The sequence below is a fragment of the Dromiciops gliroides genome, chromosome 2 (genome assembly GCF_019393635.1).
Source record: "Dromiciops gliroides isolate mDroGli1 chromosome 2, mDroGli1.pri, whole genome shotgun sequence".
Taxonomy (NCBI): Eukaryota; Metazoa; Chordata; class Mammalia; order Microbiotheria; family Microbiotheriidae; genus Dromiciops; species Dromiciops gliroides.
This window is the reverse complement of record NC_057862.1, coordinates 504,435,051-504,447,182: the sequence shown is the minus strand read 5'-3', so window position 1 is coordinate 504,447,182 and position 12,132 is coordinate 504,435,051. Positions and strand designations below refer to the sequence as shown.

General features: G+C 39.5%; 2 protein-coding genes across 2 annotated transcripts in view; both read left to right on the top strand.

Annotated features, from left to right (window-relative positions):
• Nucleotides 1-12,132, top strand: part of SNTG2 (syntrophin gamma 2) — a 612,266-nt gene that overhangs the window by 106,895 nt on the left and 493,239 nt on the right. The window lies entirely within an intron of this gene.
• LOC122741618 (alpha/beta hydrolase domain-containing protein 17A-like) lies at nucleotides 8,882-10,137 on the top strand. The gene has a single exon (XM_043985276.1). It carries the CDS (start codon nucleotides 8,882-8,884, stop codon nucleotides 9,815-9,817), a length of 936 nt encoding a protein of 311 aa, XP_043841211.1. The 3' UTR covers nucleotides 9,818-10,137.

Here is a 12,132-nt window from a genome sequence, read left to right as displayed (position 1 = left end):
ATTATAGTATAAAAATGCTTGTCATCATGAACTCTAATTAAAAGTAATGATATTTTTGCATTTTATTTTATGTAAGTTGTATGACTAAATATATATGTATCATAAGTATATCAAAATATTTTTTAAAATCTCTCCTTAAGTAACTTGAAGTATTTAGAGATAATAAATGGGTCTGTAAAAATAAATGCATTTAAGTATTAATGTATTATTATTTTAAAAAAATATCTCTGGGGGAAGCTAGGTGGTACGGTGGATAGAGCACCAGCCCTGGAGTCAGGAGTAACTGAGTTCAAATCCGGCCTCAGATACTTAACACTTACTAGCTATGTGACCCTGGGCAAGTCACTTGGCCCCAAGTGCCTCACTAAAAAACAAAAAAAAATCTCTGGAACTTTGTTTCCTCTGTTTCCTTGGCCTGAAATGCCTTCTCCTGTACCATCTTGTTATTAAGATTTTATTCTTCCTTCAAAGTCCAGCTAAGATGTCCCCTTCTGTGTGAAGTCTCATAGCTCACTACCATATCTCACCATTCTGAAATGCAGTAGCATTTATTGCCTATATTAATGTGTCCGGTTAGAGTTATTTATCTTCATGTAATCTCTCAGTCTCTCATAAAAGTAAGGTTGAATTGTGGAGATTTCTCATTTTTCTGGTCCATGATTCTCACCCCCAAAAGTCTGCAAAAATCACTATCTGACCCTACTTGATTTGTTTTGTTCCTACTCCATTTTGCTTCAAACAAGTAGGCTATGAAATTGAAAAAATTTAATTGAGTTAAAAAATAAAATAAAATTTCTGATTCTTTAGACAATAAATGGATATCTTCTAGCTGTCTTTTTTGAAGAATCACTGTAGATCTGTCTCTTGTAGTTCTAAACAAGCATCTTGTTCCTTTCAGCAAGTATACTGGCTTTTATCAGGAAAACATCACAAATATCTGGTTAAACACAAGAAAATCCTGACGTAATCCCACCAATATGTATGTTTATAGGATTCACTCATAATTTGGAGGATATCAAATCTGCAAATGGTTCAATCTGCATTCCTAAATCACAGTACTTTTTTTCTGAATGTTGAGAACATTTTCTAATATGAAGTTCTTTGAAATTGTTTTGGACCATTTCATTGTTAAAATGAGCCATGTCTGTCACCATTGTTCATCGCACAATGCTGCTGTTAACTATATACAATGTTCTCCTGGTTTTGCTCCTCTCAGTCAGCATCAGTTCTTGTAAGTCCTACCAAGTCTTTCCTAACTTCCCCTGCTCATCATTACTTTTCACATGGTTGTTTAAAACTTTGTGCTCCAAATTCTCTTCTTCCCTCCCTCCTCATCCCTCTGTATGAAATCGAGTAATTCAATATAAGTCATACATGTGCAGCTATTCAAAACGTATTCTCATTAGTCAGGTTGTGAAAAACAGACAAAATACCTTTAGAAAGAGGAGCTAACAAGCAAAATTATACTTCAATCTGTATTCAGATACCATCAGTTCTATCTCTGTTGATGGTTTGCATTTTTCATACGTCCTTCTGATAGCATCCTGCTTATCATTTCTTTCATGGTTATTATGTTAATTGCATTACCCTCCATCTTAATCCCTCCCCTTGATATTTATTCTATTATCTATCTTCCTTCACCCTATCTCTCCTTGAAACTGTTTTGCTTATTACCGGCCCTCCCCCAGTCTGCTCTTCCTTCCATTGCTTCTCCCCTGCCCCCACCCTGCTGCCCTTATCCCCTTCACCTTTCCCACAGGGCAATATATAATACTATCCCCTCTTGAGTGAGTAAATTATTCCCTCTTTGAATCAATTCTGATGAGAGTTAGGCTCACTCGCTCCCCTGCTCCTTCCCTATCTTCCCCTCTACTCCATAAGCTTTTTTCTTATAACTTTTATGTGAACTACTTTTCCCCAATCTGATTCTTCCTTTCCCTATCTTCCATTGCATTTCTCTTACCACTTAACTTTATTTTGAAAATGTCATCATGAATCAGCTAGGTGACACAGTAGACAAAGCCCCAGCCCTGCACCCAGGAGGCCCCAAGCCCATATCCAGCACCAGACATAAGCCACCCCACCCTTCCTGCTCCACAAAAAACGAGGATAAACAAAAAACAATCAATTCTTTACAGATATCATCCCTTCACATTCAATTCACACTTGTGCCCTCTAACTATATTCCTTACAGCTGTCTTAATACTGAGAAAGATCTTATGAGTTAGGAATATTATCTTCCCATATAGGAATACAAACAGTTTAATCTTTTAATATTTCTCATAATTTCTTTTTCATATTTACCTTTTCATGCTTCTCTAGACTCTTGTATTTGAAAGTCAAATTTTCTATTCAGTTCAGGTCTTTTCATCATGAAGGCTTGAAAGTCCTCTTTTTCACTGAAGTCACATTTTCCTCCTGAAAGATTATGTTCAGTTTTGCTGGGTACGTGATTCTTGCCTGTAGTCCCAGTTCCTTTGCCCTCTGGAATATCATATTCCATGCACTGCAGTCTTTTAATATAGATGCTGCTAGATGTTTTTTTATCCTTACTGTAGCTCCACAGTATACAAATTGCTTTTTTTCTAGCTGCTTGCAATATTTTCTCCTTGACCTGGGACCTCTTCAATTTGGCTAAAATATTCCTGGAGGTTTTCCTTTTGGGATCTCTTTCACGAACTGATCAGTGGATTCTTTCAAATTCTATTTTACCTTCTGCTTCTAGAATATCAGGGCAATTTTCCCTGACAGTCTGGTGAAGGATGGTGTCTAAGGTCTTATGTTGGTCTTGTTTTCAGGTAGTCAAATGATTTTCAAATTACCTCTCCTGGATCTTTTTTCCAGGTAAGCTATTTTTTCCATGGAGATATTTCATATTGCCTTCTATTTTTTTATTCAGGTGGATTTGCTTTACTGTGTCTTGGTTTCTCATGAGGTCACTAGCTTCCATTTGTTCAGTCCTAATTCTTAGGCAATTATTTTCTTGATAGAGGTTTGCTATTGCCTTTCCCATTTGCCTTTTCAAACTGTTGATTTTTTTCTCATGACTTTCCTGCATTGCTCTAATTTCTCTTTCCATTCTTTCCTCCATCCCTCTAAATCTTCCTTCTATCTCTCCTACTTTCTCTTCAAAATCCCTTTTCAGTGCTTCCTTGGCCTGAGACCAATTCATATTTTTCTTGGAAGCTTTGGATGTTGGAGCTTTTACTTTATTTTCTTCTTCTTCTGAGGGTGTATTCTGGTTGACCTTTGCCCCAAAGAAGTTTTCCATGGTCTTCTGCTTTTTCTGCCTGCTCATCTTGGCCACCTATTTCTTGGCTTTTAAGTCCTTCTTAAAGTGTATTCTTGTTTCCAGGACAAAGTGTTCTGAGCTACAGCATGGCCAAGGGGGTTATTGCACTTCTTCTCAGCCTGCCAGGTCTGTGAGTAACCATAGTTGCTTTCTCTTTGACCCGGAAACAGAAGTCTGATTGAACCTTGATTCTCTATGGTTGGAAGCTTGGCATACCTGTGCCCCTCCCCCATGGGCCACCACCACTTAATTCAGCCCACCAGTTATAACCAGGGTGCCTCAACTCAACTCCAGCAAAGACTGCCTCCACTTCACCCCGGCCTACTGCCGAACCATCTCACCAGTCCACGATCTGAGCCTAAGAAGAAGCTGCTGATGGCGCAGAAGATTCTGAAGCGTGCTCGAAGCACTGTGTTCCTGGCTGGGTCTGGACCACACTGAGATGTTCAGCCCAATCACCAGATGATCGCAATTGCTCATTTTTGTATTTTCTAATCAAGATCTGTAATTCTCTTCATTTAGGGAAATCCAGCATTAAAGTAATAGTAATTAGGGGCAGCTAGATGGCACAGTGGATAGAGCAATGACCCTGGAGTCAGAAGTACTTGAGTTCAAATCTGGCCTCAGACACTTAACACTTACTAGCTGTGTGACCCTGGGCAAGTCACTTAACCCCAGTTCCCTCACTAACAAAACAAAAAAACAAAAAAAGCAAAGTAATAGTAGTTAATATTTATATAGAACTTTCCATGTTCCAGACGCTGTGCTGACTTTATAAACAATTATTATTTTATTTGATCCTCACAATACCCCAAGAGGTAGGCCCTTATCATCATCTTTCAGATGAGGAAACTGAGACAAATATAAGGTAAGTGACTGGTTAAGGATCACATAGCAATTAAATGTCTAAGGCTAGATTTGAACTCAGGTCTATTATACCATGCTTTCACTTTATAAATTATACCATTTAGCTACCCAGATCTCTTTGCCTTTTCTTAAACCCTATTTAGAGTATGGTATAATAAAGGAACATTGAATTTGGACTTTCAAAATCTAGGTTCAATTACCATCCATCTCATTTCTTTGGATCTTAGTATTCTCCTTTGTAAAATGGGGAGTTGCACTACATAAATATTTAACCACATGAAGTTTCACCAACATTTACAGAGCTATTTAGAATTGAACAGAAACTGTTATAGACTGGGTTTCTATTCAATTCAGCATATATTATTATATGCCTACAATGTGCCAAACATTGTACTAATGTTGGGGATAAAAAGTTAAAAATAGTTTGGTCAGTGGTTGTATTAGCTACAACAAAGGTGGATAGCACCAAGATACTAGACTGAATATTACAACAATGAAAGTAAAGTCACGTAGTATCAAAGAGCTTCAGCACCAGGTACATTATCACATGAGCTGGTTCAAAGAAAAGAATTTAGGTCCTGAAGGACTGAATACAGATCTGAAAGAGTGTTTGTATGTTTATACCTCTGTGGGTATAATTGTGTTTCATTTCACTGCCTTGAAATAAAATCTATAGCTACATTGTTAATAAGCTTATCTTTATATATATTTTATACTTTTAGATAATATGCTTAATTTTTTGTACTTTTATAAATATTTTAAATAATATTGGATATTTATATTACTTAACTTATTTTGGATGTATATCAGGATAATATTAAGCATTAATGATACTAATTTTAATTATTAAAGTACTTTACAAAAATTAAATGCAGCATGGTATAGCAGATACAGAGCCACTCTTAGAACCAGGAAGATATGAATTGAAGTCCTGCCTCTGACATAGACTGGCTGCATGATCTCAGACAAATCATTGGACCCCTCCATTTCAAAAGATCTACTGATTGGCAGGGAGATTTTATATACCAGATTGTTCTCTATGCCCTTAAAATCATAATATTTATTCCCTGTCCCTATCTTTTAAATAGACATATATGTCTATATGTAGCCAGGTGACACAGTAGATAGACCACTGACCTTGAAGTTGGGAGGACATGAGTTCAAATCTGACCTCAGACACTTGCTGTCTGATACTAATTGACTTAAACATCAGGGGCCATTTCCAGTTGGCCTGTTATATATCTTGCCACTGGACTCAGAAGGTGCTAGAGAAGAGAGTGAGGTTGGTGACTTTGCAAATCTCTCCCTCACTTAAATCCAATTGGGTGACATCACCCCAATGCCATGGTCCTCTTTGAGAATGAAGGACAAAGAACAACAATATGTCTATATGTGTGTCTATATGTCTGTACATATGTATGTATACATTATCAGAGACAGAGTAATAAACATCAGCTATTTTTCAGTGCTTAAGCAATTATATGGAAAATCAAACTTTGTTGTAATTTTAATTATCAGCTGGAGAGGATCATTTAATATTATAGAATTGATCATAAATGGCCTAGTGCTAAAGTTGGTATTGTAGTTAGGTCTTTAAGGGGGGGGAATGGAACTAAAGTGATAAATAAAGACTAATGCTCTAGTTTTATATACTTTTGTTATTGTTGTTGATGCTGTTGACAAAAAAATACTAATACAATTGTAATATAACCAATTACAATTACAATTGTGATATTACTCTTTGGGTTTTTTACACATTTATTAAAATTTGTATCCTTTATATACCTTTTAAAATTATATTTCCAAATTTGTCTTTCCCCATGGAATCCAAAGAGCATCATATCATATTTGACAGAATATACTATTCCAATTATTAGACATCAAGTAATATCAGAAAAAAATGGCATTTATGATAGCATGAAATTGATGTTTGAGTAATTGTTATACAAAAAATTCTGTGACACCAGACATGGAAAATATGCTATTTGGAAAAAGAAATACAAAAAAACAAAAACAAAAACTAACCAACAACAAAACAAACAAACCTAAACCTATCATTTCCACAGTATTTGTGTATCCATAACAAGATGTCATTTATATAAGGGTTACTGATTTAGAATGAGCATCAGCTTCAGTCACTCAGCAATATAAGCATGTTCTACTCATTCTCTACTTCACAGTCTGACAAGAAAGTGAGATTGCTCTTCCTACTAAATTGTTCACATGAGTAGAAACAGATTGATGTTTTTTAGCCTTAATTTGTCTAGACTCGCATTTATGTCCAAGACTGAATAAAGTCCTTTTCAACTAGAAATTATGTATTAGGCCTCTTGGTTCATAGATTTTATAGATATAAAATAAAATGGTTCTATCTGAATAACTAATGCATGTGAATAGCTAAGTCATTGAACAGTCAATATAGACCAAAAGATTTAAGACTGTCAAGGCATAACACCAGCCTTTTACAGATGAGGAAATTGCTATAGTAAAGAGCAGTGCTGGAATTTAAATGAAGGTCTTCTGACTCTAACTTCATGTGTCTTATCACTATGCCAGATATATCTATTCCTTGACTTTTTATAATTTAATATGATGTGTCCCAAAAGTCTTAGTGCAATTTCAAGCCATATTTTAGTCATTCAATATTTATTTTTAATTGAAAACTTTCCAAAAAATAGACTGCTCGCGACATTTATCAAAATGTTTTTTAAGATAACGGATTATTAAGCATCTCCTTCACCCTGATGAAAAAAGATGATGTTTATTCAGAAACCATAAGTTTCTATAACAGAGATAATAAATCTGTGATTTCAATAGAAAGGAACTATCTAGTAAAGAAAATATCACTGCCATTAAGCATTATTTTCTGAAATATATAGTCATAAGGAGTTGATAGGAGAACTGAAGGGTCAAATAACTTAACAAAGGTCACATAGCAGGTATGTGTTAGAGGCAGAATTGCAATTTACATCTTCTTGGCCCCAAGACTGGCTCTCTATCTGCTATACCACACTGCATTAAATTTTCTGGAAAGTACTTAAATAATCAAGAATATGTATCACTTAGCTTTCAGGCATATTTATTAGTGAGTGATAATAAAATACTGGATACTTAATTTACTGGCAACACCAAATTGGTTAAGAGTTGTAATGAATTACAAATCAGGATATCCTGCAAATTGAATGAATATAATCTGCATGAATATATGTTGTTCAAGTGTTTCCATCATGCATCTTCTTGATCCCATTTTGGGGTTTTCTTAGCAAAGATACTGTACTGATTTACCATTTCCTTCTACAGCCAATTGTATAAATGAGGAACTGAGGCAGGTGGGGTAAAGTGCCTTGCTTAGGGTAACACTGCTAGTGTGTCTAAGGCCTGATTTGAGCTCATGAGAATGAGCCTTCCTCATTACAAGCACAGTGCTTCATCCAGTGTGGCATCTATGGATATGTAGTAGCAAAAAAAATATTACTAAGGGGGTCTAAAAATTTAGCGGACATTTGGAGTTAAAATTAGATAGATGGAATATGAAAACTCTACAAAAATGTGAGATGGGCTAATCAGGACTAATTTATTGTAATCAATTAGATGGTGTCTCTTGAGTTCCTATTGGCACATGATTTACCTGTAGTATTCCCCACTGCTGCACTGACCCCAAATTTTGATTGAATATAAGTTAGAAAGGTAATATTTTAGGCTAAAATTTTAGAAGGAAGGAAAATATCTATGTCTATATCTATATCATATCTATATCTTTAGCTTGACAAAATGTAGATATGAATGTGGGAATGTTGCAATTGTGAATAAATCAGATCCCACACTAGAAAGGCCTATGTAAGAAATCTTTGTTATTTTGGTGTCACACAACCAGATTCTAAATAGAAAACTGGGATTAATGTAAAGAGATTATTCCCCTCTTTTAATAACACAGACAACTTTGCTTTAATCTTTAGTTAAGAGGGTGTCTCAGATTTAGGTAATGTTGAAATTTGAAAGGGATTGAAACTACAATTGTAAAAGGAACACTGAGCAAATAGCATCATAGAGTAAAGGCCCTTATTGAGGGCAAAGATGGCTAGGTTTTTTGTTTTGTTTTTTTTACACAATATCTAATTTTCATATGATTGGCATGAGGTCTTTGAAGTCTATATAGATGAGAAACCATGATACTTAGAACTGTGTGTTTTTTATGGGAAAAATGTATACTACTTGGTTAAACAATAATCAACAAATACTTCAGTGTCTATTATGTTGCAAAAATGTAGTAAATCACTTCCTGGGGGGAGGGTAGGAAGGGGGGGGCAGGCAGGGGAGCAGTGGCTCCTCCTCACCTCCACATCCACCTGAGTGAGGACGAGGTGACAGCCGCTGGATCCCGGAGTGGAGCGGGCCAGGAGCGGGATCGGGGCCAGGCCGGGCATGGAGCGCGGCCGGGGAGCACGGCGGGGGCGGCGGGGGCAGCGGCGGCGGCCCGGAGCGGCCTTCCCTAGCCAGAGCTTGGAGGAGAACGGCCCGGGTGCCCCTTATGGCTGGGCTCCGACCACAATGGTTCCCCGTCCAGCTCTCCTAACAGGTACTTTGTACAGCACAGCACAGTCTTTCCCACTCGTGTTTTGGAAAGCAAATTCTGCTTTGAAGACATTGTGACGCCAGAGCTTTGGGCACCGCAGCCTTGGGTCTGGGGGTCCTCCCTCACATTAGTGGGACTCCCTCTCCGCCATGAACGGCCTGTCCATCAGTGAGCTCTGCTGCCTCTTCTGCTGCCCACCCTGTCCCGGCCGAATCGCAGCCAAATTGGCTTTCCTGCCTCCAGAGCCTACCTACTCCCTTGTGGCCGAGCCTGACCCAGGTTCCAGCGGAGGGGGCTCCACCCCGGGGCAGGGCTCTGGGGGTGCTCTGGGCCGCTGGAAATTGCACCTGACAGAGCGAGCCGACTTCCAGTATACACAGCACGACCTGGACACGACTGAGGTCTTCTTTACCAAGAGCAGTCGAGGGAACCGCATTTCCTGCATGTATGTACGCTGTGTGCCAGGGGCCAGGTTCACAGTTCTGTTCTCCCATGGCAATGCAGTGGACCTGGGCCAGATGAGCAGCTTCTACTTTGGCCTGGGCACCCGCATCAACTGCAACATCTCCTCTTATGACTACTCAGGCTACGGGGTGAGCTCAGGAAAACCCTCTGAGAAGAATCTCTATGCTGACATTGACCCTGCTTGGCAGGCCCTTCGGACCAGGTATGGCATCAGCCCAGAGAACATAATCTTGTATGGGCAGAGCATCGGGACAGTGCCTACCATGGACCTGGCCTCGAGTTATGAGTGTGCTGCTGTGGTGCTGCATTCCCCCCTCACCTCGGGCATGAGGATCGCCTTCCCCGATACCAAGAAGACCTATTGCTTCGACACCTTCCCCAACATTGAGAAGGTCTCCAAGATCACATCGCCTGTGCTGATCATCCATGGCACGGAAGACGAGGTGATTGACTTCTCACATGGACTAGCGCTATATGAGCGCTGCCCAAAAGCTGTGGAGCCACTCTGGGTGGAGGGTGCCGGGCACAATGACATAGAGCTCTATAGCCAATACTTGGAGCGTCTCCGAAAGTTCATTTCACAAGAGCTGACAAACCAGCGCAACCGAGGCCCCCGATGAGCCCCATGGGCCAAGATGGGTACCACCGGGCAGACAGGCCAAGATGGGCACTCCACTGGGAGCTCAGAACCACTGCTGAGGAGTGAGAACTCAACAGGGTTAGCCCACTGGAGGATTGGGAAGCGGGGAGACTCCCCAACCCTGGGCTTGCCTCTCTACATCTGGTGCCCCTGGCCTCTTCTGACATCCACTCCCCTTCCAGGAGAGGGGAGGGACAGAATGACCCCCATCTTCCTCCCCACAGAGTCCGCAGTGATGACCCCAAACTGCTGCTAACACTGGGGCTGCCCCCACCCCCTGGGAGGAGCTGAGCAATCCAAACCCCCTCCTCTCCTGCTTCCCTTCCCTCTACCAGGACGATAGCAATAATACATCTGCCAAGTGTGGTAGGGGAGGACCACAGTGGACCTCATTCTTCCCCATATCCCTCCCCTCAAATCCCAAATTCCTGGGAAGGTAGTGAGTGCATGAGAAACATCTGCCCTCCCTTCTCCCACAGCTCTGCCAATCAGGGAGGGGTATTCTTACCACACCCCAAGCCCCAAGGTGGCTTCCTTCCTGGCAGGGCCCTTCATGATTTCACATAGCCAAACTCCCCTTCCCCACTCTTCCCAACATGTACAGTTATACAGATAGATGGAAATATATCTGCATTCATTTTGGAAGCAAAAAACAAAGAAATTAAAGATTTAAAATTTTACCAAAAAAAAAAAAAGAATGTAGTAAATGCTAGAGATACAAAGAAAGGTAAAAGATAGTCCATGCCCTCAAGGAGATCACAATCTAATTAGGGAAGGTAACACTTTCAAAGCCTATACTGGCATGATAGCACTATGTACATATACTCTGATTAGGCACGCACACCATTGCCATAGACCTTTCCTTCTGACTTTCTAAGTTGTCTTAAATTGGAAAAATGTTTCACCTCAACATTTTTTTTGGCTCTGCTGCTCCAAAATTGATTTGACTAGCCAACAAATAATTCAAGAGCTCTCTGCCCAGAGACAAATAAGGGGATAGGACAATTGGTCAGAAAGAGATTACAAATGACACTTAGCTGGCCCTGGGTACAGCTGCTGGGATCACTTATAGTCAGGCACAAAGGAACAGGGGCCCTGATTGCAGTTTCAGAACAAAGAGGAGTAGTAGTATTTTCAGCTGCAGGGCACCAGGGGTCCATCTTGGGTAAAGACCAGAAGAATGACCACACAGATCTCCCTGGATTACACCACCTTGGAAGCACCAAAAAAAAGTGTACACATCCAGAACTAGCTCTGAAAACAGTAGCATTAAAAAGCCTGAAGCTTAGAATAGTGCCTCCTCATCCTCAGGTAAACAGACCCCAAATTTAACATAAAATTCAAAGTCAAGAAATATATTTTTTAAAATGAGCAAACAAACAGGCAGCTAGGTCGCACAGTGGATAATGCACCTGCCCTATATTCAAGAGGACCTGAGTTCAAATTCGGCTTCAAACACTTGACAATTACTAGCTATGTGAACCTGGGCAAGTCACTTAAACCTCATTGCCCCACCCCAAAAAATATGAGCAAACATTAAGAAAAAAAGAACTTGGCCATGAAAAGCTACTCAGTCTCAGGAAAGACCAGGACATGAATTCCAAAAAAAACAAAAATAATAATAATGTTCAAAGAGCTATAAACCAAGCCTCAAAGAAAATGCTAACTGGATCAAAGCCCAACAAGAATTCCTGGAAGCCTTAAAGAAAGAGATAAGAGAGGTAGAGGACAAAATTGTAAGGGAAATGAGAGTGATACAAGAAAATTTTAAAAAGAAAATTTGACACTTGTTAAAAGAAGCAAAAAAAAGTACTGAAGAAAATAACACCTTAAAAAACAACTGGACTACTTATTAAACAGGCACAGAAAATCACTGAAGAATATACTTCCGTAAAAATTAGAATTGGGGGCAGCTAGGTGGTGCAGTGGATAAAGCACTGGCCCTGGATTCAGGAGGACCTGAGTTCAAATCCAGATTCAGACACTTAACACTAGCTGTGTGACCCTGGGCAAGTCACTTAACCCTCATTGCCCCGCAAAAAAAAAAAATAGAATTGGGCAAATGGAAGCTAATGATATCACAAGATATCAGGAAACAAGAGTTAATGGAAACATCTTGTCTAATTTGTTATGCTATGACTGTCAGGTTAGGTGATTGAGTCAACTCATAGGTGGAAAAAAGAGCAAGAAAATAACCAAACAGAGAGGGAGAAACTAGTTCAATATTTGTGTGCCTAGAACCAAAAACAGTGACTAAAAATGCTTGCAAATTAATTGATAGAGAAATGAGATAGT

What these genes read in the sequence shown, in the direction of transcription:
- LOC122741618 (XM_043985276.1), top strand. Translation starts at nt 8,882, where the DNA reads ATGAACGGCCTGTCCATCAGTGAGCTCTGCTGCCTCTTCTGCTGCCCA.